This window comes from Nothobranchius furzeri, chromosome 6 (assembly GCF_043380555.1).
Source record: "Nothobranchius furzeri strain GRZ-AD chromosome 6, NfurGRZ-RIMD1, whole genome shotgun sequence".
Taxonomy (NCBI): Eukaryota; Metazoa; Chordata; class Actinopteri; order Cyprinodontiformes; family Nothobranchiidae; genus Nothobranchius; species Nothobranchius furzeri.
In genome coordinates, this window is record NC_091746.1 from 51022826 (window position 1) to 51050327 (window position 27502).

The following is a 27502-nucleotide window of genomic DNA, read 5'->3' on the forward strand; positions in this document are numbered from 1 at the left end:
ACAAACTCTCAAACTATGTGTAACAAACCAGAGTTCATATCCAGAACTCCACGTTTTAAAGGTTCGGAGCGGACTTCCACCACCTGCACAACGTAATCACCCAGAGCAGGACCCACTTCCTATTCCAGTGGGGGGGAAAAGGCTCACAATACATTTCAGCATCACATGAAGTCAGCTAACGCAGGTCATTTAAAAAGTGCTGCTTTTTATTGGAGGTGGCTCCTGCTCATTCTAATGGTTCTTCTTCTTCTTCTTCTTCTTCTTCTTCTTCTTCTTCTTCTTCCCCCCCTTCCTACCATGCATTCCTGGCTTGTTTAAATAAGTCCTGCCTGCCTGGGCGCGGGTGGATTCCCCTCTGGCCCTTTGCCCTTTGACCCAATGTGCATTCCGTATGTAAAGTGAGGAATTCCTCTGAAGTTTGGTTAATGGCGCTCAGGTTTTCCCCCCCATCTTTTGCCTGGTGAAAGGGGAAAAACAAGCCTGACGCATGGCCTTAGCTGTGAGTTATGGGTGATGTTTGCTGCTGGTTAGGAAGCAGTGAGTCCCACTAACACATTTTAAGCCTCAGTTTGTTTCTGCAGAGATCCGCAGGGATGATTTAAGGTGGATTTAAGGTGGATTTAATTGGAGGCTGTTTGTGGAAGGAGAGGCGAGCAGGTTGAAGGATGTGGAAGTTGTTGCTGCTCTTGTAAAAACTGGTGCAATCAGTAATAAGGACATTTTTAACACGATTTAAAGTTTTTAAATCTTTTATCCTGCAATAAGAAACATACTCGTGTGAGCAGAATGTGTGAAATTAAAGTTATTCTATTGTTTTATATAACGTCGTTTCAGTTTTTATAAAAACGAACGAAACAATTCAAACGGACAAAATACCATTTTATTTCTAAAAAACCTTTATTAGGAAATTATTAAAACAGGGATGAGGCTCAACTCTCCGGTTAGCATTTAGCATTTACAAGCTTTATTAACAGTCTATTAACTGGTTATAATGCAGGTTTAATAACATGATTAATTAATATTTGCTGGAATCATGACAGATTGGAACAAATACAGATTTATTCTGTTTTGCGCCTGGGTTGTTTCCTTACCTGTACATTTTTACAACTTTGAACATTTTGAGAACTTTGATGGCAGCTCGTTAGATCTTTTTAAACCGCTGAAAGCTAGATGCAGTCATGTTGTATAAAATCAGCTGGTTTCCTACTTTAAATTTGAAAGTTTGTCTTCAGATGTGAGCGTTTTCTGCGTGTTTAATGAGGAAACTTAACTGTCAGTGATTGTCGGGACACAAATGAGGAAAAAGTGGATGAAAATGGTTGATGTTTGAGTCTTTGAAGTATTTCTGTGTCGTGTTTTGTTGTTGTTTACTCTCCTTTTTTCTCCTTTTGGGAATATGATTGCTGATGGGACACCAAACACCCCCACTGAGGGACAATAAAGGGTTATTCTATTCTATTATGCTTGTGAGGAAATAAGGATTTTATCCCTACGTGATTAAAATCTGAAGATTATTCACCAAGCTAAACTGAATCTGAAACATTGAAATTTCTTTTGGTTTCCAATTATGAAGAAACATAGAAATGAGATAAGTTTTCATTTCAAATAATGTTTTATTAATCGAAATCATTATTTAAATAAATCCTTGTTGCATTTTTGAAACGCTCGTGCACCATTCCTGGTGATGGAGCATTCCTGGGAATGCTGCTGGAATTTTTCTTGCTGGAATCCCAAATTAACACTAAAAGAGGAGCTAAAGACTTTGTTTTGGTGACTCATTGTTTCACACTTGCTGCCCTTTGAACCTTTAGGTCACCTGATAATCAACTGCCAGTGTTCGGATATTTCTCAGGTAAAATGGCTGTGAGCCTCTGAGTGAAGGAGGTGAGGGTAGCTCCAGTGTTCCTGGGCTTCAGGGGTCCTGTGTTCTGTTGGAGGAGCCGTAAAAACGCCGTGCCACCCACACAGCTGGAATGTCATGCAAGCAATCCATAGAGTCTGTTTCAAGAGGGAGGCAGAGGGGGGAAGGTGAGGTGAGGAACCCTCTTTAGGAGAGACTGAGGAGCCTCGAGGTGGGGTCTGAAAAAAACAGATGAATCAGAAACTCTTTTTCCACCCCCACCCCCTGAAAAAGCTTCTCCATTAACCTTTTTTGTTGTTCATGGTGGGAAATTATCAATGACGATCCATCAAGGTTGTTTGGTCTTTGGCCGCCGGGAGGAAATGTGGAAGGAGATGTGAGGTGGAGGGATGGGGGTTGGGAAAGGTTAAAGGGCAGAGGAAGAAAGGAGCTACATTTTGGGAGGATGGGAGGTTGTGGGGGAGAGAAGAGGGAACAATGACTCCCATGTTTAAAAGGCTTTTCTCAGCCTCATGACACCTCACACGGACAGGCAGTGGTTTGGAGTCAGGCCTTTTTACCCCCCCCCCCCCACACACACACACACACACACCCACACACCCACTCTCCCAAAAAAAAACACATTTCTGCTAAACACCAAACTCGTCTTTAGCTCCCCTTTCCTCTCTTTAACACATGGATGATCTTTATTATGGTTTTAGTTTTTAACAGAAGTCCTCATCCTTTATTATTAGTGAATAACGAGTTTCTGTGTTTTACTGAGACACATTCATCCTTTTATAAATGCAAACAAACAGGAAGCTGAGTGGGAAAGTTAGTTTGGAAAGTTTAACATTTTTATGTGTTTTTATGTATAAAATACTCAGATTTGGTTGGAAAACTGTTTATTTTTTATTCTAATGCAGATAAAAGGTTTAATACGGAGCAGGACATCATGTGGTTTGTGAGGATTCTTTCTTTTTTAGATTATCAGGCAGATTCCTGTTGAAAACAAAATTAAATATAACTAAATAAGGAAAGTTTAATTATAAAAACTAGTTAAAGATTCATTGGAAGCAAACTAAGTGAAGTTTGAAGTATTAATTCAAGATTTATTTAATATGTTTATTTCTGAGTAACGCAAAGTTTTCTTTTTCTTGGATTTACATTATTTCTACTGTTTGGTTGTTTTCCCCTATACATTAAACATAGATAAAAGTTACAGAAAAAACTAAATATTTTGTAAATAAAATAGAAAAATAAAAGATAATTAAAACTTATAAAATAGTTGAAAATTGTATGAATAAATCCTGATTTGATATTCTTTTATTTGAGAGGTGATTTAACATTTCATTTGCACAAATCCAGATATTTAAAACTTCCTCAAAATTTATTTGAACAGAATTAATCAAATCTTTGTTTGTTTGTTTTTAAAAATCAAATGAAAAACCAAATATTATTTGAATTTGTTTCATCATCTAGCCAATTTAGTTAATTAAACACGTGTTGATGAGGGGAAAGGCAGCTCAATCTTTGTTTTTATTTGGAAGTGTTTTGCTGATTGGGATTTCCTTTGAAACTTTAAGTAAATAATGTGTTTAGTTTTTATTCAATACAGCGTTTTTTCAATGTTTAAATAATTCAGAACTTTTTAAATTGTTGCTAAAATTTGAAATAACTTTACATTACTTATTAAAACAAGGTATAGCTTTTTATTTTAGTCATTTACTCTTATATTTGAACTTTTCACAATAAAATAGCTTTTGAAAAATTCTAACTTTTGAAACATTTTTTATATAATAATTAGAAAAAAACACAAATTGAAACTGACTTGTTTGATTTCGATGTGAAAGTAGAAAAAAAATAAATTAAAACGACTCGTGTTTATTTTATTTATTTATTTTTTCAGCTGTGAGTTAGCAGGTTAGAGTTGAGTTTGTTGGGAGTCACCAGGATAGTTTCTGGAGGCTCCAGAGCTGCACCGGATCCATCACGCTCCGCCTTACATCAAACATTTTTGTCGACTGGCTGCACAATCAGATCCGTTCTGAGTGGGCCGGAGTCGGGTGGGGGGCAGAAAGTGGGCCCTCTCCCACTGGATAATGCCATTATTTCAGCTCCTCTGGTCAGGAATGCCAAATTTCACAGCCCGCTACTCTTCTCTTTGCGTCAATCAAAGCTGCGCAAAGAGGCCGAGGCGCCCGCATGGGTCCGCCTCCACCAGCACCGTGTGATCCGATCCAACCATTGATCCCCCACGAGCCACTCATGCACGCTCACCCTGCGTGTTCAAATAACCTGTAAACTTTTACGCGCTTTGCATGTTCCTTCTTCAAATTACGCGCCATTAAAACGGCGCAAACCACGCAAATCTGGTTAAAAAAGTCTTAATGATTAATTTGATTTGATGGGTTGTTTTAATTTTAAACAATTTTAAATTTTAAGGCCCAAAATTCGAGGATAAACGGACTCCGTCCAGGTCTCGGCAAAAATCCTCCAAACAACAGCCAGACTCTAAAGGGCTCTAAATGTTTGCGCAACAAATTAAATCAAGTAATTGATGTCCAAATACTTTGCGGTTTTTTTTTTCTCTTACATGATGAAAAATTTGTGAATGGGTCACATTAAAGCGGTATTCGTCGTGCCGCGTAACGCGTCGCACCCCGCAGCCTATCAGCTGGCGCTGGAAACATCGAACACGCTGTAAACAAACCAATGGCGCAGCGTGTAGCAAAGACTAGCGCAAGAAGAAGCCAATCAGCGGGAGGCATGCAAACGAGGAATTTGCTCCGGCTGGCTCTGAATGTCAAGTAGTCAAAGATGGAGTCCGGATCTGTGAGGCCGTGTGCTGCTTGAGCATGGAAGATTTTTTTTCCCTCCCTCCTCCTCCTCCACCTCCTCCCTCTTTCTCCCCTCTTCTCTTCGGTTCCGATTTGATCTCCGAACCTTTCAGGATGACAGCGCGGATCCTCAGAGGAGCTTACTGGGGAGCATGGCTCGCTTCTCCTCCTTTTTTACGGACAACTTTTTTCCCATTCCCTATAACGGATCGTCCCTCCCTTTGGTCAGATCGGGATTCTGGAGGAAGAGGGAGAGGAAGAGGGAGGGGGGCGCTGTGAGTTTTACGCTGATTTTGCGTAAAAACGACGGTGAAAACTTGGAAGTTGAAAAGATTCGCTCCTATTTACGCGACCTCAACGAGAAGGCGGGCGGGGGGGGGGGGGTCAGCGGTGAGAGTTATGTCGATCCCGTGTGCGCTGCGCATCTGGAACGCTCGCGTTAAAAACTTGGATCAGGACGCGCCGTCCGTGGAGCTCATTTATCGCATTGGAACTAGGCGTGTGTGAGTGTGTGTGTGTGTGTGTCTGTAGGGTGGGGTGGGAGTAAATCCACGGAGCCGGCGCGTGCATGTGTCGGTGTGTGCAGCCCTGTGTGCTGTTCTGCAATCTAACAAGTCGCCAGTGATGTGTTTGTAGGTTTTGGAGCCAGATCGGACGGAGCGGACCCCGGGCTGCAGGAGGCGGATAGGCCGCTGGCGGAGGGTGGCGGATTTAAAACGTGTACTCCAACAGTCAGGTAACAATAAACAACCGTATAGGGAGGAAAAACACACCAACACCTGGAGGTGTTTTACAGGAATTATGGGATGGCTGGTGGAAGCGTCACGGTGTTCTGGAGGTTTCTGCTGTATGGACTCTATGGGTTGTGTAACTGCGCATTCATGGTGGAAAGTTGCACTTTGCCTTCATTTTAGCGACTTTAACAGTTTTCAGGGATTCTTCTTTGCTAAGCGCTTCTGGTGACGTTTGTAAAAAGAGGGGCTTTCGTTCATTTAATCGTTTTTATTCTGACTGGAACGCAAAGTACAGAATTTATTGTAGAAGGAAAAAAAACTTAATTTGGTTTTTAAATAATTCAGCCCCCCCCCCTTTCTCCTTCCTGGTCTCCAACCCCCCATTTCTCCACCAAGATTAGAATGCATGTCGTTCACTGGAGAGAATCGTATGGGCCCACATGCTGGGAAATTCCCATTCTCCCAGGGTGGGTTGGGGGGGGGGGGGGGGGGGGCAGTGCCGCTTAATTTGGGAAGTTCATTTAGCTCCACGGTGAGGAGTGATTTTGATAACCTGTCACATCCTTACGACTTTTTCCGTTTTGTTTTGCTTTTCAAGCACCATAAATCGTGTGCGCCAAAACTAAAATAAGCCGGATTTTGAAAATAAGAGCTCTTTTCTATGCCTTCTGGGGGCTGGTGGGTGTCCATGTTGTTGTCCACTGCCCTTTTTCTGTTGCACTACTGGACGCTGAAACGAGCAGTGCAATATTAAAAGGGCATTGGCTGATGAAACAGACCCACACCTTCTCACTTCCTAGCTGTAAACAAGCAGCTTCTGATCTTTTCTTCCTTTGAATGGCAGCAGATCTGGTTACAGTTCTGCCTAAACAAATGGCACTGGTTCTTTATTGTTCTCCCCTCCTTATAGCTGTAAACTGGGAATTTGTCAGTGAAGAACCCCCACACACGTCCGCGTGCTGACACATGCTGAGGTCAGCTGCTTTGACAATGTTGCACTACTGTACCATCCATTCTAGCAGTGCAATAGTATTGTCATAGCATTTGGCCTCTGCGCTAAAAAGAGCGGCTCTGTGAGGAAGTGGAGCTGATATCTGATAGCAGGTGGCGGTGGCGCAGAGCATGAAGCCTCCCCTAAAAAGTGTTTACCCAGCACTGTATTTACAGAGGAGGGTTTACTCTCTCTGTCGGCTGACACAAGTCCTTGAGTTTAAAGGGAAGGGGGATTTGCTGTGAGTAGGAGGCGTTTTTCATGGGGAGGATGGCTCACAAATGTGAGTGATTTTGATGAAATTGCTGCAGAGCATTAAAAGGTTCCAAACAAAACCAGATGGGATCCCTTCTGGTGAAAGAACTCCTTCTTTCGTTGTGTTTGTCACCTCCAGCGCCGTGTATTGATAAGTAGATGGAAAAAGGAAAGAGGCAGGAGGAGGAGGGGGTCGGAGGTCGATGTGTGGCTTTGAGCATCCTCAGTGGCAGCAGGTCGACGGGGGGGAGGGGCCCTTTGGAAGGAATGCAGGGTCCTCTCTACATCCCACCCCCACCGCCCTGTTGAGATTAGGTGTCACTGCTCCTGTGTGCCTCGTGTTTGAACCCTGCAGTAAAAGAGTGAAGGAGTTTGTTTGTTTGTTTTGATGAGTGTCAGCAGACCTCTCTGGACGTTTAACCAGCGTCCAGCTCACTGCCTCAGACCAGGCCTTCTTAAAAACAGACAGGAAGTTGACTCTTTTCAAGTCTCGCTGCAGTAAAAGGTTTAAAACTCGAAATGTAATGTGTGGATTGTGAAGATTTCCAGGTTTAAGAGTGTGTTTGTGTGGCTCAACAGTGGAAGGGGAAAGCGGCAGGAGACCTCGGCCTCTTGGCTGTGTGAAATTCTCCCCGAGTAAAGAACGTGACTTGTTTAGGCTTGCTTGCAATGCTTGCTGGGAAATCCTGGAATGTGTGGAATGGGGGACGGTGGTGCTTCTGCAGTTATCTGACTGCACAGAGCAGCAACATGTCAGTGCTGCTCCTCCTGCAGCTTCAGTGTGAATCAGATTAAACAGCTGATTGCATTAGTGGCATCTGTGTTTTATTCATGACAGAAAATAACCTGAATCTTTGTTTGGGTGAGTTTATCACAGCTGCTGTTTGTGGGCGAACGTGATTGTCTTTGGATGCTTGTAAAGGTTTTTTAAATAAATAACATCTCTGACAGAGACATGTTTAAATATTAATAAACTATGTGTTTTCTTTAAATGTGTTTTTTTATTCAAACACATGTTTTGATTTGTTTTTTGTAAACTGCAAAATTTCTGTAATAAATAAAATAAAACTTTTGTTCTGTTTTATTTTTTTACCTGCTTTATTTTGAATAAATTACTAACATTATTTTAAATTTCTGATATAAATCTGATAAATTATAAATGTGAAAATATTTTTACTGAAGAAAAGGGCCCGTTGGTCCCTTTGGATATTGAAATCAAAACCCCACAATGCATTGCTTGTTTTGGAAATAAAATCAATACTTGTGTGAACAGGGTTTGCATTTTTAATGCCTGCAAATGGAGACTTTCTCTCTTTTATGATCAATATAAAATACTTTTACAAACAGTTAAACACCAAGATAAAATCTTTAGTTTATAACCAAAATTTATCAAATTACAAAAAAAAAACTGGAAAAACAAAGATAATTGTTGAGAAGTATTTTTGTTTGATTGGAACCTGTAAAATAAGAGTATTAAGATGTTATTAATTTGCTTATATATATATATATATATATATATATATATATATATATATATATATATATATATATATATATATATATATATATATATACCTAAACCAGATAAAAGAAATCTGCAAATTTAACCAAAAAAATGCAGGTTTGAGTTTTCATCTTTTGGGTGAGTAGAAAAATCTAATGTGTATGTTTCTAAAACGAAGTAGGTTTTTTAAACATGATTCTTGTTTTTATGGAGCATTTTAGATCAGAGTTTAAAAAACCTTTTGAACCTAATTATTGCACACAGCCTCAGAAAAGCTGTGGTGAGTCACAGCTTCTGCAGGAAAACGTCCAGCTGCTGCTGCTTTTGCAAAGTTCTCATCATTTATAGGAATGTACATAATGTCCCAAAAGAGAGAAAATCTGTGATTTTGTGTCTGAAGTTTCACCAAAAGTCCATTTCTGTTCTCTGAGCATGTCTCAGTGCAGCTCTATTTATATCATCACTTTGCTCTCTTTTCACTTGGCTTCAAGATTTCGAGTGAGTTTACTACACTCTGGGCTGAATGCTGTGCTTGTTTTCAGACTCAACATTCCCAGCGTGCCTGTAACAGTTGAAATGTAAAAACTCACCTGTCTGTTCCTGACAGATGGATTACATATATAAAGTATTCCGCACACAAATCAAAAGGTTCAGGACGTTTTAAATGCTCCTTTCTTGCTGTTAAGAGTTGGTTGACTTAATTGTCCGCTACTGTCCAATAAGAATGAAAAAACAGGTTTAAATGCATTGAAATAGTTTTATTTGTTCAGTTAACTGATTCCAAAGCAGATAAATCAGCAGAGATTAAAGATATGGCAGGAAAATAAAACAACAAAGTGATAGAGCAACAACAAATACAGGTGAGCAGCAGACAATGGTGACGGAAACCCAGAAAGACCAGAATAGCCCAGGAATGAAATCATCCAGGAAGTGTGTGTGTGTGTGCGCGCGCGCGCGCGTGTGTGTGAGCGTGAGCGTTTACAACCAAGAGGTGCTGATGAATGGATGGGAGTCACCTAAAGCAAGGCTATAAGATATTTCACAGCTAAAAACCTGAATCTGCATGAACTCGCTCCTGTGAGGAACTGCAGAGACGTGAAACTGTTTCAGACTGTGCAACCAGCTGGATTATATTCCTGCAAAGACGAATGTGTCGGAAAGTGAAAATAAAAATCCCAAACAAAAGCTTGTGCATGCTGTATGGAAGAAAAACAAGAAAACTGTGATAAATCTGCACATTTACGCTCTAAAAGAAGACTGGATCACTTCCTGTTTGGAAAAAAAAGTACTTATATATAATCACACGAGTGCTGACATCATACAGGAAGTGTGTGTGTGTGTGTGTGTGTGTGTGTGTGTGTGTGTGTGTGTGTGTGTGTGTGTGTGTGTTTTAATCTTACATTGACTGAGACTTTGGAATCATTTAAACAGAGCATGCTGAAACAAAATCCTTAATTCAAGACAAGGATTTGAGTTGTCCATATTTATGAAGCAAGGATAAATAATACTGCTAAACCGGGCAGCAGCAGCACCCACTCAAACATAAAGGTGTGTGTTAATTAGAAATAAAGGGTTAATCTTGAATTGAAGCAGGAAAAAAAGTATCCTCATGCAGTGGCAATTAAGCGTCATCTAGTGGACAGATTGTATGTTGCAGCAAAAAAAGAAGAAAAAACAGCTGCAGGAATTTAATGCAGAAAAACAAAGTCTTACATTTAGGAATTAGATATTTTTCATCACATCATCTATTTTTTTATTCATTACAACACTGTAAAAGCTTTTTATATTGCATAAAACTTAACAGGAAGTGTCTTTACAGAAACAGAAACATCTGTAATTGCTTCTGATTAAAACAACCTAAATTTCACGTTTGCAAAAGCCACACAAGTGCAATTATCCACGAACAATAAAGTTTAAAAGTAAACATAAATAGTAAGAGGGATTTGGTGATATTAAATTGAACAAATGTTCCACTAATTATGAATAACAACAAGTTTAACACTAAAACCATTCATCATTTTTAAAAGTAAAACGCTTTTTGCGACACTCGATGAAAAACACTCATATTTACAAAGTAACCCTAAAGTTTTTGTTGCTTTTAAATCCACATCATGAGCCTTGATGGTGCAAAAGAAACTTTAACAGATGCAACAAATCATCCGTTTAAAGTTGCAAACTGTCTCTTCAATAAAGTCCAGAAGAAGCTGCAAACCCCCTTAATGTCGTCATGACAGTGACCTAGAAAATAAGAAATAACCTAATGTTAATCATCTCTAAAAACAAAGATAATCTTCTCATTCAGCAACAAATCCAAACCTCAGTTTTTGTTTGACGTTAACGTGCGATTGCTCTGGTCTGAGGAGGAAACTTCTGCAGAGATTTGAGATGCTACCTCGTGGGGCATCTAGAGAACAGAGCAGACACCATTAGAGCATGTTAAAGGTGTACACCTGGGGTGGATGAAGGACTGAGAGTACCAACCAGCACTGGAGGAGCCATGAAGAGGTAATTAAAGGGGTAGTGCAGCAGGTTGATGCAGGTGGACGAGTACAGGTCTGCATAGCGAATCAACTGGCTGGCAAACAGCGTCTGAGTGGAGCCGCTGCGCAGGAGGCTGCCCATCTGACCGTAAGAGATATCCATCCTGTAGGCCAGAACCTGCAGAACATCACAAGTTTTCAGTTCTTCAGTCAGATCAGGGGGAGCTGATTCAGTTTTCTGGCTGGTCAGCTGTCCGGGTTACACTAAGCGTTGGAAGTAGGCATGGACGTAGTTTTGACTTTAGAAGTGGAGGGGACACAACCGGCCTGAGGACCGGGGGCTGGGGGTGTGTCTTTACAGTAAGTATACAAAATTATGTATAAAACTACAGCCTATAGAGGCTCTTTTATGTAATGTCAGGAATGTAGAACTGTGAAGTACACAAGTAGCAGTAAAAAAAAAACTAATACTTTCAATTCAACTTTGTTTTTCACCTTGTTAGTGTAAGCACGTAGAGTTGCACTTTGCTTGAAAAGCGCTTTATAAATAAAATCTGATTGATTGATTGATTTTCAATCCTACTCCTTGTCACCATTTTACACCTACTTTTTAATATCGGATCAATAGAGCTCATTTACATCAGATTCTAGCTGAACTCTTGGTCTTAGTGCTCAACCAGTCTATTTAATATTGCGTAATATTGGTTTTGGATGGTAAAAATTGCAGGGGACAAAAATTGACTTTGGAAAAAGTAGAGGGGATATCCCCCCCCCCCCCCCCCCAAAATTACACCCATGGAAGTAGGACATCCTGGCACCTTCAGCTTATGCATCCAAAGGCGACTCTAACAATGATCGGGATGTTGATGTTGGTGTCTCCGTGTGCAGCATGAGACAGAGCACTTCTAAGGTAGGTAAACTTGGACCCCTGCAGACTCGGGGCTGAATCATCTTAGGGTAACTTTATTTCATCAGGAAACAAAAAACCCACAAGAGTCATGGCCGGTTTAAGATACCGGTCTTATCCTTCTGATATGAATCAAACTGTCTTCAAAAATCAAGAAAATGTCCAAATGTTGGACCCTTTTGGGACAATCAGACCATAGACTGAGAATCCTCTCTAGGTTTGCCAGTAAAACCTCGTTTCAACGGACACTTCTGTTTAAATTGGGTTTTGGCGTTTCCGTCTTACATTCATTCTTGTCTTGATGGCGCTGATGTCAGGACACTCTTTGCTGCCGCTGTCCAAATGTCTGTAATTAAAAATAAATAGAAATAAATCCTCTCAAGTTGGTTGTTCAAACAGGAAGTGAAAAGTCAAATTTCAAGTATTTTGGGGTAAATGTGTATATTTGTTTGTTGAAACACATTTAACTGGTTGTTTGTCACTGATATTTTATTTTTGATGCCTTTTTTTGTGCCACTGATAATCACTTAATGTGAAAGGTGCAGCAGCTTCCCCTGCTGGCTCATATGAAACACAGCAGCATAAATGTTCAGTGGATAATCTGCATCTGGTTTGTGCAAAATGGTACAAAAATTAATATTCAAGCCACATGCTTGCATGCCCTGGCTACAATTATGAAGGAAAAGTAATGCATATGTTTTATTTTGGGATGTTTTTATCTCTCCTCACAGCCGCCAATCTGCAGATCAAGTAAAAGGCTTACAGGTTCAGGTACATGTTTCTGAATCAAGCTCTGACTGTTTAACATTGGCAATGAAAACGTGGTAATTCCTTGAAACCTCCCATCCATCCATGCATCCATCCATCCATCCATCCATCCATCCATCCATCCATCCGCAGCTGCTTATCTGGAGTCAGGTCGCGGGTCAGCAGCCTAAGCAGGGAGGCCCAGACCTCCCTCTCCCCAGCCACTTGGGCCAGCTCCTCTGGGGGAATCCTACACTGTTCCCTGGCCAGCTGCGAGACACAGTCTCTCCAGCGTGTCCTGGGTCTTCCCTTGGGTCTCCTCCAGGTTGGATGTGCCTGAAAAACCTCACCAGGGAGGCGTCCAGGAGTCATCCTAGATGGCTGAGCCACCTCAACTGGATCCTCTCAATGTGGAGGAGCAGCAAGTCTACTCTAAGCCCCTCCTGGATAACCAAGCTTCCCACCCTATGTCTAAGGGAGAGCCCAGACACCCTGCGGAGAAAACAAATTTTGGCCGCTTGTATTCACGATCTTGTTCTTTCAGTCACTACCCAAAACTCGTGACCAAAGGTGAGATAGGACCGTAGATCTACTGGTAAATGGAGAGCTTCACCTTCTGGCTCAGCTCTCTTCACCACGACATATCGGTACAACGCCCACATCACTGCAGACGCGGCACCAATCTGCTTATTGATCTCACACTCCATCTTTCCCTCACTCGTGAACAAGACCCAAGATACTTAAACTCCTTCACTTGAGGAAGGGCCTCGTCCTTGACCTGGAGAAGGTATTCTACCCTTTTCCGATCAATAGCAGAAGATTCCTGTGACTGTATCGATGTGACAGTAACTGTTGAGTCATGTTTTAGAGCTTGTTTGTTGGGTTTTCCTGATCCAAACACAGACTTACTTGTAAAGTTCAGCTAAAAAAACATCGAGGCGTTTCAGCTCCTCAAAGTGACCTGAAATAAAACCAAAAGTTATCAGAAAAATCAAAACTCTTGGCAGTAAAACATCTTTTGGTCTCCTTACTTTTCTTTTCCTCCCACACCTGCAGCTCCTTAGTGAGCTCAGGTACAACCAGGAAAGTCTTCCAGCCTTGGCGTTTCTTCGACTTGAGGATGTCTCCAAAAATGTGATCTCCAACATAAAGGATGTCTTTACCTTTGACGTCCAGCAGTTCACTGACAATATCTGAAGAGCCTACAGAAAGAGCCAGTGGATTATTTTACAGTGCAAACATTAACACACATTCAGATAACCTGGATTAAAATGAAACAGGAGTGTGGAGAACAGAATATAGTCACTGTAATGACAATAGAGGGTAAATTGCTTAAGAGCTATTTATTATTATTACCACTACTTGTGACCAAAGCTATGATACGCTATATTAATGGAATATCCGCTTGGTCTTAGTATGATTAATAAGAAGATCCTAGGATTCTTTTAATTATTAAGGGATTGTACACACGTCGCTTTGATTCAAGAAACAGTCAGGTTTATGAACGAAGTAAGAATTTATTTTACAAACACTTACAACTTGGCAGATGGTTTAAACTATTATTTACTGTGAGCCGATGCGAACTAAGATGGTGTCTGGAACCTATGTGTGAATATTGTATTCAGAATCTCCATTCTCAGAGCTGCGTTCTGGATGGAAAGAATTTGGTTTGCATATAAGCTATAAATATGTTATTATCAGAACCACATTCAGACACTATCTGTGTGTCTACTTTACCCAGATTAAGAGACCCTCTTGGTGGAACCGAAAGTGAGAGGTCGGATGACCACTGGCACCGGAGGGCTGTAGAGTACCGAGGTGCCGGTTCTTTCAGTCCGGAGATGTCTCTCGGGTCACGACAGATGGGTGAAACCGAGCGTCTTAAAAATAACTCTGAAGGAGTTTTGAGTCAGCTTTGTTCTGCAGGAAAACTATCTTGTTGTTCAGCTTCGCAGGTGCGAAAAATGTTAAAGGTTTTGATAACGTGTCAAAATCCTTCTGGTTAAAGAGGTGCTAAAGATGGCCGGTCTGAAGCTCACTCTAGAACTGACTAATTCGCAAAGCCATCTGGTTTTAAAGAATTTATATTATGGTTTGGCCAGCCAATCAGGGGCTGACAAGTTTGAGAGATGTTACCAAGCACCGCAGAGACACACCCTCTGTGATGGAGACTCCGAATCTAGGCAGAAGGTTAACTTATGTGTCATGCATTAACTTTACTTTACTTGTGAGTGCAAATGTTATAACCTCGTCAAGTAAACATACTAAAACAATCATTGAGCACAGATTAATGAAACATTTCATTATTTATAATTAGCAATGGCAATATTTAATGATTATCTTTAATTATAAAATCTTCTTTCTGGGAATAAAGGAGTTTATTTTAAATAGTTCCTCTGTGATGGACCTTGGAGGAGAAAATGTCCAGCTGGTGTGAGGAACTAGGCTCTGATTAAAGGGACTACATGCAGACTTCGAGTCTCCTGTGAGGGGAAAAGATTGTAGGATGTGTCATAGCCAGGGTAAGTTGACCTGGCCGTGCATTTGACCTGTGGGGTCTCAAAATCAGGCCATTCGTGACGTTACATCACTTAAACATGATAAGTTTGTGTTTTATTGAATGATTTTTAGATATTTACAGATGAAATTATTGCTGTTGATGAAAGGACCTTTAATTGTATGAATTAGATGACCAGAGGTTAGATTTCAAAGAGTATTGTTATGAGTATACGACTCTCTGCCCAAAGTGTAGACATGGCTTTATGAAAATGTTATTTTGGTTGTTTTACATTTACTGATTTTATTCCATGATCGCAAACAAAGCTTTTTATACTATTAATGCACAAATTAAGATTTCTTTGTCAAAATTATTGCTAACACTTTACAATAAGGGTCCCTTTATTAAAGGCACACTATGCATCTTTTTACATTTTGAAATCATTTTCTTCAGTATGTGCTAAAATGACCATTTACAGTGTTTATGAAATGTCACTCAGACCCCTACTGCCTTCTGTGGCCAGAATACCACACTTGCAACTTCCAGCATGTTTCCTGCATGTTTTAGATCACGAACAAAGCTGATTTGTTTCATTTAGTGATGAACCACTCCTGCAGACACGAATGAAGGCTGATTATATTATATTATATTATATTATATTATATTATATTATATTATATTATATTATATCATACCATATTATATTATATTATATTATATTATATTATATTATATTATATTATATTATATTATATTATATTATATCATACCATATTATATTATATTATATTATATTCATATCTGCGATGGACTGGCTCTCTGTCCAGGGTGTACCACGCCTGATTGCCCATTGACCGCTGGAGTTGGGCACCAGCCCCCTCGCGACCCTACGTGGACAAAGCAGGTTCAAACAATGGATGAATATATTATATTACATTATATTACATTATATTATATTATATTATATTATATTATATTATATTATATTATATTATATTATATTATATCATATTATATTATATTATATTATATTATATTATATTATATTATATTATATTATTGTCACTCAGTCTTGTTGCCAGTAGATGACACTGTTGAGAGCAGAGCTCTGCAATTTTTCCCATTAAAAGGTTATTTCGACCACTTTGTCTTCTAAATATAACTTCAGTAAAGTCACAAAATCTTCTTGCCTCTTAAAACAAAACAAAAAATGTGTAAATGCACTAAAGTTCATGTTCCACTGTGATTTTTTTTTGTTTAGCGAAAAGAAAAAAGCAAAGTTAGTAATTCTATCTAAGTAAATAAGATGTTCTTCTTCAGAATCATGCAGCGCTTGTGCAGCACATAGTGATAAACAAGTAAACAAACTGATGTGAAACAGTAAAACTAACAATATTGTAATAAATTAATTAATTAAAAGCTGTTTTCAGTTCATTCAGGTAAATTCATCCTGAGCAAAAATAAATCCTTCCAGTGTGTTATCTGTTTCTGAATAATCTGAGAGTTTAATCTCACCTCCAGAATAAACTGTTCCGTGCTGCAGGTCACCGGTGTATGTCCCGATACGGAGCTTTCCGGTGTTCTGCATCCAAAACACAACAAGAAGCTAGTTTTTAAAAACTCCAAACAATCAGTGATTCTTTCTAGAAGATGATTATCCTACTGTGTCCACTTGTCTCAACACCGTCCCATCCGCAAAAAACAGAGGCTTCCTGGTATCCACGACAACGAGATCAAAGTAGGAGCGCCAGGGCTTTTTAGGACCTCCAGGCTGCAGCCAAGAGCACAAATAATTTCACCTGAATTATTCAAATAAACATTTGTTTTTAGAAAATCTCAGAATGAATAAAACTGCCTCACTTTGGAGTTTCCTTCCAGCAGGTACTTCATGATGACCTGAGAGAAGACAAAAGGAGATGTTAGAGCAGGCAGAGATGTTTCAGTGTGAGCACAGCGTGTCAGCTCACCTCGGTGTAGTTGTAGTCGCTGTTTGTGGCCAGAAAAACCTTTGCCACCTCCTTGATTCTTGTCAAGAGCACAGGGATGTTTGGCTGAGCAGAAAACATGTTTTTAATTCACTACTTAATCCTTTCTGAGGACAAAATCATCTTCAGCCTCATGAGTTTACTCACGTCTTTCACAACATATTTCTCCAAATTCTTGATGGTTTGTTCCTTAAGGACTCCCTGTTTCACACAAATGTCTGACTTCAGCATCTAGTATGTGAACTAAAACCAAAAATGTGATGCATGGGGATGTTTCTGCTTCTCACTGTGTCGTGAATAAAGTCCATTGCTTTTCTGACATCCTGGAACATGCTCCTGTACGACATGAACAGGTCACCATGCTGGAAGCCTTTCTCCAGGCTGCAACAGGATTAAAGGTTTACCAAACATCGTGGAGGATGTTTTACTGAGATGTGAATGTTCCTACTCACTTTGCATATCTGGTGCATCTGGTGAAGAAATCCACCAGACAGGCGTAGAGGTACGTCTCTGCAGGAGGAAAGTGGTGAGTATGAATGATTTTTGAAGTCTAAAAATAATGGGTGGAAAACCAAAAAGTAATTATCCTTTCACAATTAAAATGACTTTAGTTGATTTAAAGATGAAGTAAAATTCTGACTTTATTTTCTGTAGTTTTATCCTGTCAAGATAGATGAAGTACAGGTGAAACTTGAAAAATTTGAACATGTTGAAAAGTTTGTTTATTTCAGTAATTCACCATAGACTGAGACACCATCTAAAGGCTCGGGTGCAGGTGTTCTGGATTCATCAGCTGATCAGAGTGGGACACTTTGAGTCTAGAATATTAAACCTTTTCACAATATTCTAGTGTTCTGAGGTTTTGAATGTGAGTCATAATCATCAAATTTATAACAGGTAAAGGCTTCAGGTATCTGGCTTTGTATATAATGAGTCAATCTCATTCATTTGTTTCATCTTTTAGGTTGAATTACTGAAGTAAATGAACTTTTGCACCACATAAATTTTTTTAACCCTTTAGGCCCAAGGCCTTTTTTCTTTGGGCCCTGGCGCCTTCCAATTGGGGGCCTTTGGAGTTTCATGTCCCAAGTGTCAGTGATTGTTTGCATTCCCCGAGCACAGCTACAGCTACAATCAAAACAGTTTAGCTTGTAAACAAAGCAATTTTTGGTTTTTGATACATTAAGATAAAATAATACTTGAACTTCATTTTAGAAGAGCTGTCCTGTGTAAAAGTGCTGACAGGATGGAGGTTGAGAGTTCAAATTCCATTTAGGAAATTTAGTCAATTGTTTTGTTTATTCCAGGGGTCCTGAACTAAATTTGTTCAAGGTTTTTTTTTTTCACCAGAGAGATTCAGAAGCTCTTCTAAAATAAAGTTCAAATATCATTGTATCTTAATTTATTACTATTTAAAATGGCCTTGTTTCCCGTCTGGGCTGTTTGATTGTGGTTTTAGTTGTGTTTGGAGAATGTGGACAGTTGTAGATGTTTGGGACATGAAACTGTAGAGGTCCCCAATAGGGGGCGTTAAGGTTGGTTTTTAGGGTTAAACAGGTTAAAGTTGACTTGTTTGTGTGAATCTGAATACCTGAGAGGTTGAAGAGCGTGTTGAGGATGTAAAAGCGTTCTGTGTCGTCTCTTTGGATGAACTTGTTGGGGTAGTAGAAATGAACATCTCCCCTGTGAAGAAAATACATGGTTGATTGATTAATAGTTATAATGACTGGTTGTTTGTGTGTTTGTATAACTGATCCATTGTTTGTTTTGTTATTCGTGTGGTTAGAATTTTGTTGATTAGTTGGTTGATTGATTTCTGATTAATCCGTTTGGACGTTACAGGTAATTCATTTACTAAGGCGCTATATAAATAAACTTTACTTACTTACTTACTTACTTACTTACTTACCAGTTGACTGTTTGATTTATAATTTGGTTTGTTGGTTAATTTGTTGACTGAAAAGTTTTTATTTTATTTTGAGACCCATCATTTGTTGGCTGTTTGGTTGGTTAGATGGCTGGCTGGTTGGGTGGTTGGATGGCTGTTTGGTTGGCTGGTTGGTTGGTTAATTGGTTGGTCAGTTTATTGAATAATTAATACGCTGAAAATTAGCTGGTTGTTTAGTTGACCAATCCATTGTTTCTTTGTTTTTGTTGTTGGATAGATACTTAATGAACTCATTTTTTGTGTTCATTGTTTGATTGGTTGTCTAGTTGTTGGTCAGTTTATTGCTTAATTAATTAATTAATTAATTAATTAATAAAAATTAGCTGGTTGTTTGGTTGACTGGTCCATCTTGGTATGCTAACTGTTTGGTTTGTAGGTTGGTTGTTTAAATAATCGGCCTATACATCATTTGGCTTGTTGTTTGGTTGGCTGTTTTAATAATCGGTTGCATCATGGGTGTTTCATTGAAATTCATATAATGCATTTTTATTTATGTGTATTTTGAACTTACTCTCTGAGGAAGTGGAAACCATGACAGCAAACCAAGATGTTGCCATTAGAGTCTACCTTCAACAGGTTCCCGTAGCTGGTGTCCACAACCACTCCCCTGAGAGGAGAAGGAGAGGAAATGATGAAGCGACTGAATGAATAAAATTGAGAGATTAAAGTTCGCCACTGATGAGTTTAAACGGACCGAGTGGGGAAGCTTGGATCATATGTGTAGCGCAGAAGCTCATGAGGATATCCGACAGACACCATCCTGTCCCTTAGGAGCTCAAAGCCTGTGCTCTCATAGTCAGGGGATTTATACACTACAGTCAAAGAAATCACATGAGGAAACATAGTAAGCACCTACTTAATAAACCCATCTCAAAACTGCTGAAGTTAGCTAGTGTTTACTCACTTGCCAGAGTGTAGTCCATGTCAAAACCATAGCATTTGATGCTTTCAAGAGTCAGGCTCCTGTTGACAAACACCCTGTCATCCAACACAAAAACAGATATGAGATACGACAAAGATGAGCAGATGGACTGGATTTACCATCTACAAGCTTAGTAAACATTAAGATCTCATTAAGATGGGGATGTTTTTGGGTTTTTACTTTTGAAAGTCATATTTCAGCAGGGAGTTTCACACAGGGTGGGGGCCGGTTGGTGTTATCAGTTCTAGTCTTCTCTCAGGACTGAAACGCCAGCAGATCAGCAAACGCTGCTCTTCAACTGGAAATAGTTTGTGTTGTAATGTTTTTTTTTTCTTCAGACAGAGACGAGTGGATGGATCTCTCCTTCTGCAGCACCACCTTGTGTCCGCATGGCCCCGGTTGGCCCCGGACTCAGACCCAGAGGTTCATAACAGGCTCAATGAGGTGGCTGTAAATAATTTACAAGCAGGTTCTCGCCTTCAAATCTCTCCTGAGATCAGTGGGGTGAACTTAAACAGAGAGGGACTCTGTGTGTGTGTGTGGGGGGGGGGGGGGGGGGGGGAATCTGCTGATCCAATCAATTGAAGAGAGTAAAGACAGAAGCAAGTAAAACAACATTCTGATTTGAGTAAAATTGCCAACAGAAATTGTGTTTTCATGATGTAAAAGCTGCTTACTTACAGAAGACAATACATAAATAAAGCCTGGGGCCATTGAATCGCAACTTTTTTCCAAAGTATCAAACAAAACTCACTTTTTGTCAAAGTCTCTCTTCATCTTGGGCTCATCATTGGAGGAGTACAGATGGACGTCCATCGCGTCTTCCTCTTCACTGTCCGCTGTCCTGATCCTGTCCCTCATTGGACAGATCTTTAAATGGCCAAACTCCGCCGGCTCCTGTGGGCGTGGCTCCCGGCTTCTTGTTTACTCGTGGGACTCCGAGCGAGTTGATCCTCCGGCTGCTTCCCGCGACACTTCCGGTTCTGAGCGCGCGCAGATTGGGTTATCAAGAGTCGCGCACATGTGCGGGGTCCGCCCGTGTGCGTAAATTGGGAGTTTCCTGATGACTGTCAGTCCTCAAGACGGACCAGAGACAGTTCGGCTTGTTCCATCAAAGCAAAACTGTTCACATTTAGTGATTTGTCAGTCTCAAAATAACTTTTAGAGCCAAAACATTTTGTTTTAGAGATGTAAAAAGAGTACATTCTTGTTTGTGACATAAAATGTTCATAAAATTATGTAAAAGTGTAACTTTTCGTTTGAATCCTTAACATTTAGACGAATTAAACCATTTTTATGGGAACTGCAAATATTTGAAAGGATTAAAGTAATTGATTTGTAAACTAGTATTTCATGTATGTTAAAAAAATGTTTATTCTGGATTTAAAAATGGCAAACGATACTTTTTAAGACCATTTGTAATTATAAATGAATAAAATTGTCATTTGTCAAGTGTAGTATTTAGATCTGCCACCAGTAGGCAGAATAAACGTATTTGAATGGATTTTTCTCTTTTTGAGGAACGTGACAGTCCTATCGTCGAAAACTGGAAATAATCCAAAAAATGTTGCATTTGGTGCTGAAGGCTCAATTCATGTTTAGGTCTCATAAAGTGAGTTTAGGGGTTTTATTGTTGTTAATTGACCGTTTATAGGGCTCCAAAGTGCTTTACACACACACAAACACAAACACACACACACACACACACACACAAACACACACACACACACACACACACACACACACACAGGAAACTGGCACCACCGGTCCTTCCAACCACCACCAGCGGAAACAGAGGGTTAAGTATTTTGCCCAAGGACACAATGACTGTGATAGATGGATGAGGGGTTCAAACCAGCAACCCAGTGGTTACATGACTTTCCCCCAACTCTTGAGCCACCATGATAGTATTTAAAAACTGCGCTATGATATTTTTAGACTCTTAACAAAATAAAATATTTAATATACAGGGAGTGCAGAATTATTAGGCAAATGAGTATTTTGTCCACATCATCCTCTTCATGCATGTTGTCTTAGGCCCTGTCCACACGTAGCCGGGGATCTGCCAAAACGTAGATATTTTCCTACGTTTTGGCCTGTCATCCACACGAAAACGGAGTTTTTTCACACGAAAACGGATCTTTTTAAAAATTCCGGCCAAAGTGAAGATCTGCGTTTTCTCCGTTTTGGGTGTCTGCGTGTGGACAGACAAAACCGGAGTTTTAAGGTCCGCAACGTCACTTTCCGCGACAAAAAAATGCTGACATCACGTGTGCGACCTGTGTTTACACTAGCCGGCATCACGGAAGCTTTCAGAGCTGCGCTCTGTCACTACCCGATCCATCAATTGTCCAAGCGCTTTCTGCTTGTTTGTTTTTGCAAGCGGAATTACTGCTCCTTGCGGAAGACCACAGACGAAGGACGAGGTTAAGAATGGGGGAAGTACTGCCGCCTACAGGTCTGGCATGTCCTTAACAACGTATTTATCCGGGTACGTGTGGACAGAGTTTGTTTTTAAAACGCGGTGGTGTGGATGCAAGTTTTTGGAGGGGCGGATATTCGTTTTCAAAAAACCCCGGCTACGTGAGGACTAGGCCTTACTCCAAGCTGTATAGGCTCGAAAGCCTACTACCAATTAAGCATATTAGGTGATGTGCATCTCTGTAATGAGAAGGGGTGTGGTCTAATGATATCAACACCCTATATCAGGTGTGCATAATTATTAGGCAACTTCCTTTCCTTTGGCAAAATGGGTCAAAAGAAGGACTTGACAGGCTCAGAAAGGTCAAAAATAGTGAGATATCTTGCAGAGGGATGCAGCAGTCTTAAAATTGCAACGCTTCTGAAGCGTGATCATCGAACAATCAAGCTTTTCATTCAAAATAGTCAACAGGGTCGCAAGAAGCGTGTGGACAAACCAAGGCGCAAAATAACTGCCCATGAACTGAGAAAAGTCAAGCGTGCAGCTGCCAAGATGCCACTTGCCACCAGTTTGGCCACATTTCAGAGCTGCAACATCACTGGAGTGCCCAAAAGCACAAGGTGTGCAATACTCAGAGACATGGCCAAGGTAAGAAAGGCTGAAAGACGACCACCACTGAACAAGACACGCAAGCTGAAACGTCAAGACTGGGCCAAGAAATATCTCAAGACTGATTTTTCTAAGGTTTTATGGACTGATGAAATGAGAGTGAGTCTTGATGGGCCAGATGGTTGGGCCCATGGCTGGATTGGTAAAGGGCAGAGAGCTCCAGTCCCACTCAGACGCCAGCAAGGTGGAGGTGGAGTACTGGTTTGGGCTGGTATCATCAAAGATGAGCTTGTGGGGCCTTTTCGGGCTGAGGATGGAGTCAAGCTCAACTCCCAGTCCTACTGCCAGTTTCTGGAAGACACCTTCTTCAAGCAGTGGTACAGGAAGAAGTCTGCATCCTTCAAGAAAAACATGATTTTCATGCAGGACAATGCTCCATCACACGCCCACAACCCAGTACTCCACAGCGTGGCTGGCAAGAAAGGGTATAAAAGAAGAAAAACTAATGACATGGCCTCCTTGTTCACCTGATCTGAACCCCATTGAGAACCTGTGGTCCATCATCAACTGTGAGATTTACAAGGAGGGAAAACAGTACACCTCTCTGAACAGTGTCTGGGAGGCTGTGGTTGCTGCTGCACGCAATGTTGATGGTGAACAGATCAAAACACTGACAGAGTCCATGGATGGCAGGCTTTTGAGTGTACTTGCAAAGAAAGGTGGCTATATTGGTCGCTGATTTGTTTTTGTATTGTTTTTGAATGTCAGAAATGTAAATTTGTGAATATGGAGATGTTATATTGGTTTCACTGGTAAAAATAAATAATTGAAATGGGTATATATTTGTTTTTGTTAAGTTGCCTAATAATTATGCACAGTAATAGTCACCTGCACACACAGATATCCCCCTAAAATAGCTAAAACTAAAAACAAACTAAAAACTACTTCCAAAAGCATTCAGCTCTGATATTAATGAGTTGTTTGGGTTCATTGAGTACATAGTTGTTCAATAATAAAATTATTCCTCAAAAATACAACTTGCCTAATAATTCTGCACTCTCTGTAATATAATGCTGAGTGAGTATTTCTCAGTAAAGAATGAACTTGGTTCACTGGAAAAAAGAGAGCTACTCCATCCATTTAAAATGAGTCTCAATGGCCTGGCTGTGTGCAGCCCTGCAGCTGTGGGTGCAGGATAGATGCCGCTTCAGGGAGTTGCTCCTGAAAACACCTTCTGAGATCCACTGAGGCTTTTGCGTATGAGTTTTACGGGTTGGGCTTGTGATCTGTTTGGTGTTTTATATGTGACTGTTTCTAATAATTAAAAAAACTCATAAACTCCCACCTGTGTTTAGTCTCCACTTTGTTGCGGTCCTATGAGCCAGGTAGTAACACAAGTCAAGTAAGAAGGTTTAAAATCCTGATGGAAATTTTAGAAGCTAAGTAAGAAATAAATTGCAGCCCATTGCTTAAGAAATCTTTTTTTATTTATTTTAAAATTTCTGACTATTTTTAGACATTATGGTAAAGATGATGTAAAACTCTTGTTTTCCTGATGTCTGATCTTCATCATCTAAACTGCAGACAAACTCTAACACTCAAAATGTTACAACGCTCTTTATTGAAACGTTTATTTTACAGGTGTGTGAGCATGCGCTGACGGCCGATCACCGGATACATGGCAGCGTTTGAAGCTGATGGCAGCTCGTTAACAAACATCCACAAACAATTAAGACACATTTTCGCCTAATTTATTTACTGACAACGCAAAAAATAATCTGGTAAGTATAACTCACTCAATCTGGAGGTAAGTGAAGAGAATTCAGAAAGTTTACTAAATTATATTGACGAAGTTTTCGAGTTATTCGTCATGGGTCCGAAGAAATCAGCAGCTGAGGCTGAAACACCTACTGGGACCAAGAGGAGCCGTCCTCAGGACTCGCCTGAGGCCTCATCTCCCCGGAAAGACGTATTAGAATTATTAGATTCTATAGATAAACGGCTTCTGGGATTTGAGGGGCGACTTCATCTGCTCGAGGTTCTTCACCAGGAGTTTCAGAACCTCCGAACATCTCTGGAGTTCAGCCAGGAACAGGTTGAGCGGCTCGCTGCTGAGAACGCGTCTCTGCGGAAGTCCGTCTCTTCCCTGGAAGAGGGAATGACGCGGATCACCCTGGACAACAAGACTCTGAAGGAGACGGTTTTGGACCTTCAGGCCCGCAGCATGAGGGATAATTTGGTGTTCGCAGGTCTGCCGGAGCAGACGGGAGGGGCGGAGAACTGCGAGCAAACAATAAAGAACTTTCTTCAGACAGAAATGAAGATACCCGAAGAAAAAGTTAAAAACATCACATTTCACCGGGTACATCGCCTTGCAGCTAAAAGAGGAGACAGCAAAAGACCTCGTCCCATCGTGGCTAAATTTGAACATTTTAAGCAGAAGGATCTTGTTAAAAGTCACGGAAGAGAGCTCAAAGGAAAAGATTTCAGCGCCAATGATCAGTTCCCGAAGGAGATTCTTGATCGGCGCAGGGTCCTCTTTCCGCTGCGTAAAAAGTTTATCCAGGATGGGAAGAGAGCTGTCATCTCGGTGGATAAGCTTTATGTGGACAATAAACTTTACAAGGAGCGAGGAGTGACTGACTGGCTGTTTTAGCCCAACATCAGGTCAGACATTTATTATTCTTATCAGGATTCACTGGGTTTGATCACGTCAGGATTAAACAGCTGCTAAATCCGTTTTGTAGATGATAAGATCACCTGTTAATCACCACCCCACACCCCTATTACCTTTTCTTTTTAGTTCTTACTTCTTTTTTAACCTATATCTGTACCTTCCCTTCCTTTTTACCTGCTTCTGTACCTTTACACCTGTATGGCACAACCACACAACTTTCCAACACTGCGTCAGACTCGACACACACACGCACACGCACGCACACACACATGCACGCACACGCACACGCACACGCACACACACGCACACACACACACACACACACACACACACACACACACACACACACACACACACACACACACACACACACACACATATATATATATTAAATTCACAGCACAATATCATAATTTATGCGTCAAATAATACAACCACAAACACTGTTGGATCTTTATTATTATTATTATTATTATTATTATTATTATTTACTTTTTTGTTATTTATTAACATACTATTTATACATTTATATACTTATTCCATCTTATTCACATGAAGGCGTCATATTTTAGCTACTCACACACACATCTATGGGTGCACTAAGGTTTGTCTCATGGAACGTACATGGGGCTGGCTCCATAGAGAAGAGATTAAAAATTTTTGATCAGTTAAAGAGAGTGCAAGCAGACGTAATATTGTTACAAGAGACTCATAGATCTGCCACATCCGCAGATGAACTTAAAACACCTGAGTTTCCCAGCATGTTCTCTGCCTGCTATAACTCTAGGCAAAGAGGTGTAGCTATTTTAATACACAAAAACATCAATTTCACAGTATTGGACACAGTTTCTGATCCAGAGGGTAGATTTATAATGTTAAAATTATCTGTACAGAACCAACGCTTATGTATCGTCAGCATATACTGTCCAAATATTGATGACCCTCCATTCTTTCATAATTTTTTCTCTGTACTCTCCGAACACTTGGACTGTCCACTTATACTTGGAGGTGATTTTAATTTTTGGATGAATTCCTTAACAGACTGGCTCAGTACAGCTGGGACTCAGCGCAATTGGCAATCCACTAACATAGTTAAACAGTACATGAGTGATTATGGGCTTTGTGATGCATGGCGATCTCTTCATCCTAACCGTAGAGAGTATACTTTTTTTTCGCACGTCCATCACTCTCATTCACGTTTGGATTATTTTCTAGTCAGCAGCTCATTGTTGGCTGACATTTCAGACACTGAGATACACCCCATAGTTGTCAGCGACCATGCTCCAGTTTCTTTAACTCTGGTAAATAAGAAGACAATCCCACCAAGCAAAAACTGGAGGTTTAATACATCACTGCTTAAAGACGAAGGTTTTATAGAATTTTTTAAAAAGGAGTGGGGTTTATATTTAGAAAATAATGACCTGCCTGGAACATCAGCATCTATTCTTTGGGAGGCAGGAAAGGCAGTGATGAGAGGTAAAATAATCTATTTCTCATCACATAAGAAAAAAACGGAAAACAAACGTATTCAGGAGTTAGAAGAAATCATCAAGTCTTTAGAGGCGTCCACAGAAGAAGAGTTAATGAGCAAATTACGTAAAGCTAAATTAGAACTTCATGGAATTATTGACAAAAAGACACAATTTTTAGCACAAAGACTAGGAATAGAAAACTTTGAACATAGTAATAAATCAGGTAAATTCTTAGCTAGCCAATTAAAAATAAATAAAGAGAAAACTACCATATCTGCTGTTAAAGACTCAACCGGGAATATAGTATATGACCCTGAAAGAATAAACAACACCTTCAGAGACTTTTACCAAACGTTGTACTCACCACAGATGAACCCATCAGATAATGAGATCAATGAGTTCCTTGACAGGATAACACTTCCTAAATTATCAGACAGCCAAGTTACAGTCCTGGACTCGCCACTAACATCAGCGGAGCTCCAGGAAGCCCTTAAATCCATGACGAATAGGAAAGCTCCAGGTCCAGACGGGTTCCCAGTAGAATTCTACAAAGAATTCTGGATCATTCTGGCTCCAATATTTTTCAGAATGGTGAGGGAAATCGAAGAGAGCAGCAGATTACAGCCAAACATGAATTCAGCCAATATTAGTCTCTTGTTAAAACCAGGCAAA

The 27502-nt window shown here is 40.2% G+C and overlaps 1 protein-coding gene across 1 annotated transcript; it reads right to left on the reverse strand.

Moving 5' to 3' along the window:
- Positions 1–9837: 9837 nt before the first annotated feature.
- Positions 9838–20615, reverse strand: nt5c2l1 (5'-nucleotidase, cytosolic II, like 1). The gene is made up of 18 exons (XM_015940990.3): positions 20405–20615; positions 19633–19706; positions 19423–19540; positions 19240–19335; positions 18372–18463; positions 17233–17290; positions 17068–17161; positions 16928–16981; positions 16763–16846; positions 16656–16691; positions 16459–16566; positions 16311–16377; positions 13330–13500; positions 13208–13259; positions 11837–11897; positions 10646–10822; positions 10481–10568; positions 9838–10402 (listed from the first exon to the last, which is right to left on the reverse strand). Exons 1-17 carry the CDS (start codon positions 20509–20511, stop codon positions 10482–10484), a joined length of 1536 nt encoding a protein of 511 aa, XP_015796476.2. The 5' UTR covers positions 20512–20615; the 3' UTR covers positions 9838–10402; position 10481.
- Between the last annotated feature and the right edge of the window lie 6887 nt (positions 20616–27502).

Coding starts and splice junctions, on each gene's coding strand:
- nt5c2l1 (XM_015940990.3), bottom strand. CDS start 20,511: ATGAGGGACAGGATCAGGACAGCGGACAGTGAAGAGGAAGACGCGATG. Junction 16,692..16,762: donor GCGACTACAACTACACCGAG/GTGAGCTGACAC, acceptor GTCTTCTCTCAG/GTCATCATGAAGTACCTGCT. Junction 11,898..13,207: donor TTTTTAGCTGAACTTTACAA/GTAAGTCTGTGT, acceptor TTTTAATTACAG/ACATTTGGACAGCGGCAGCA.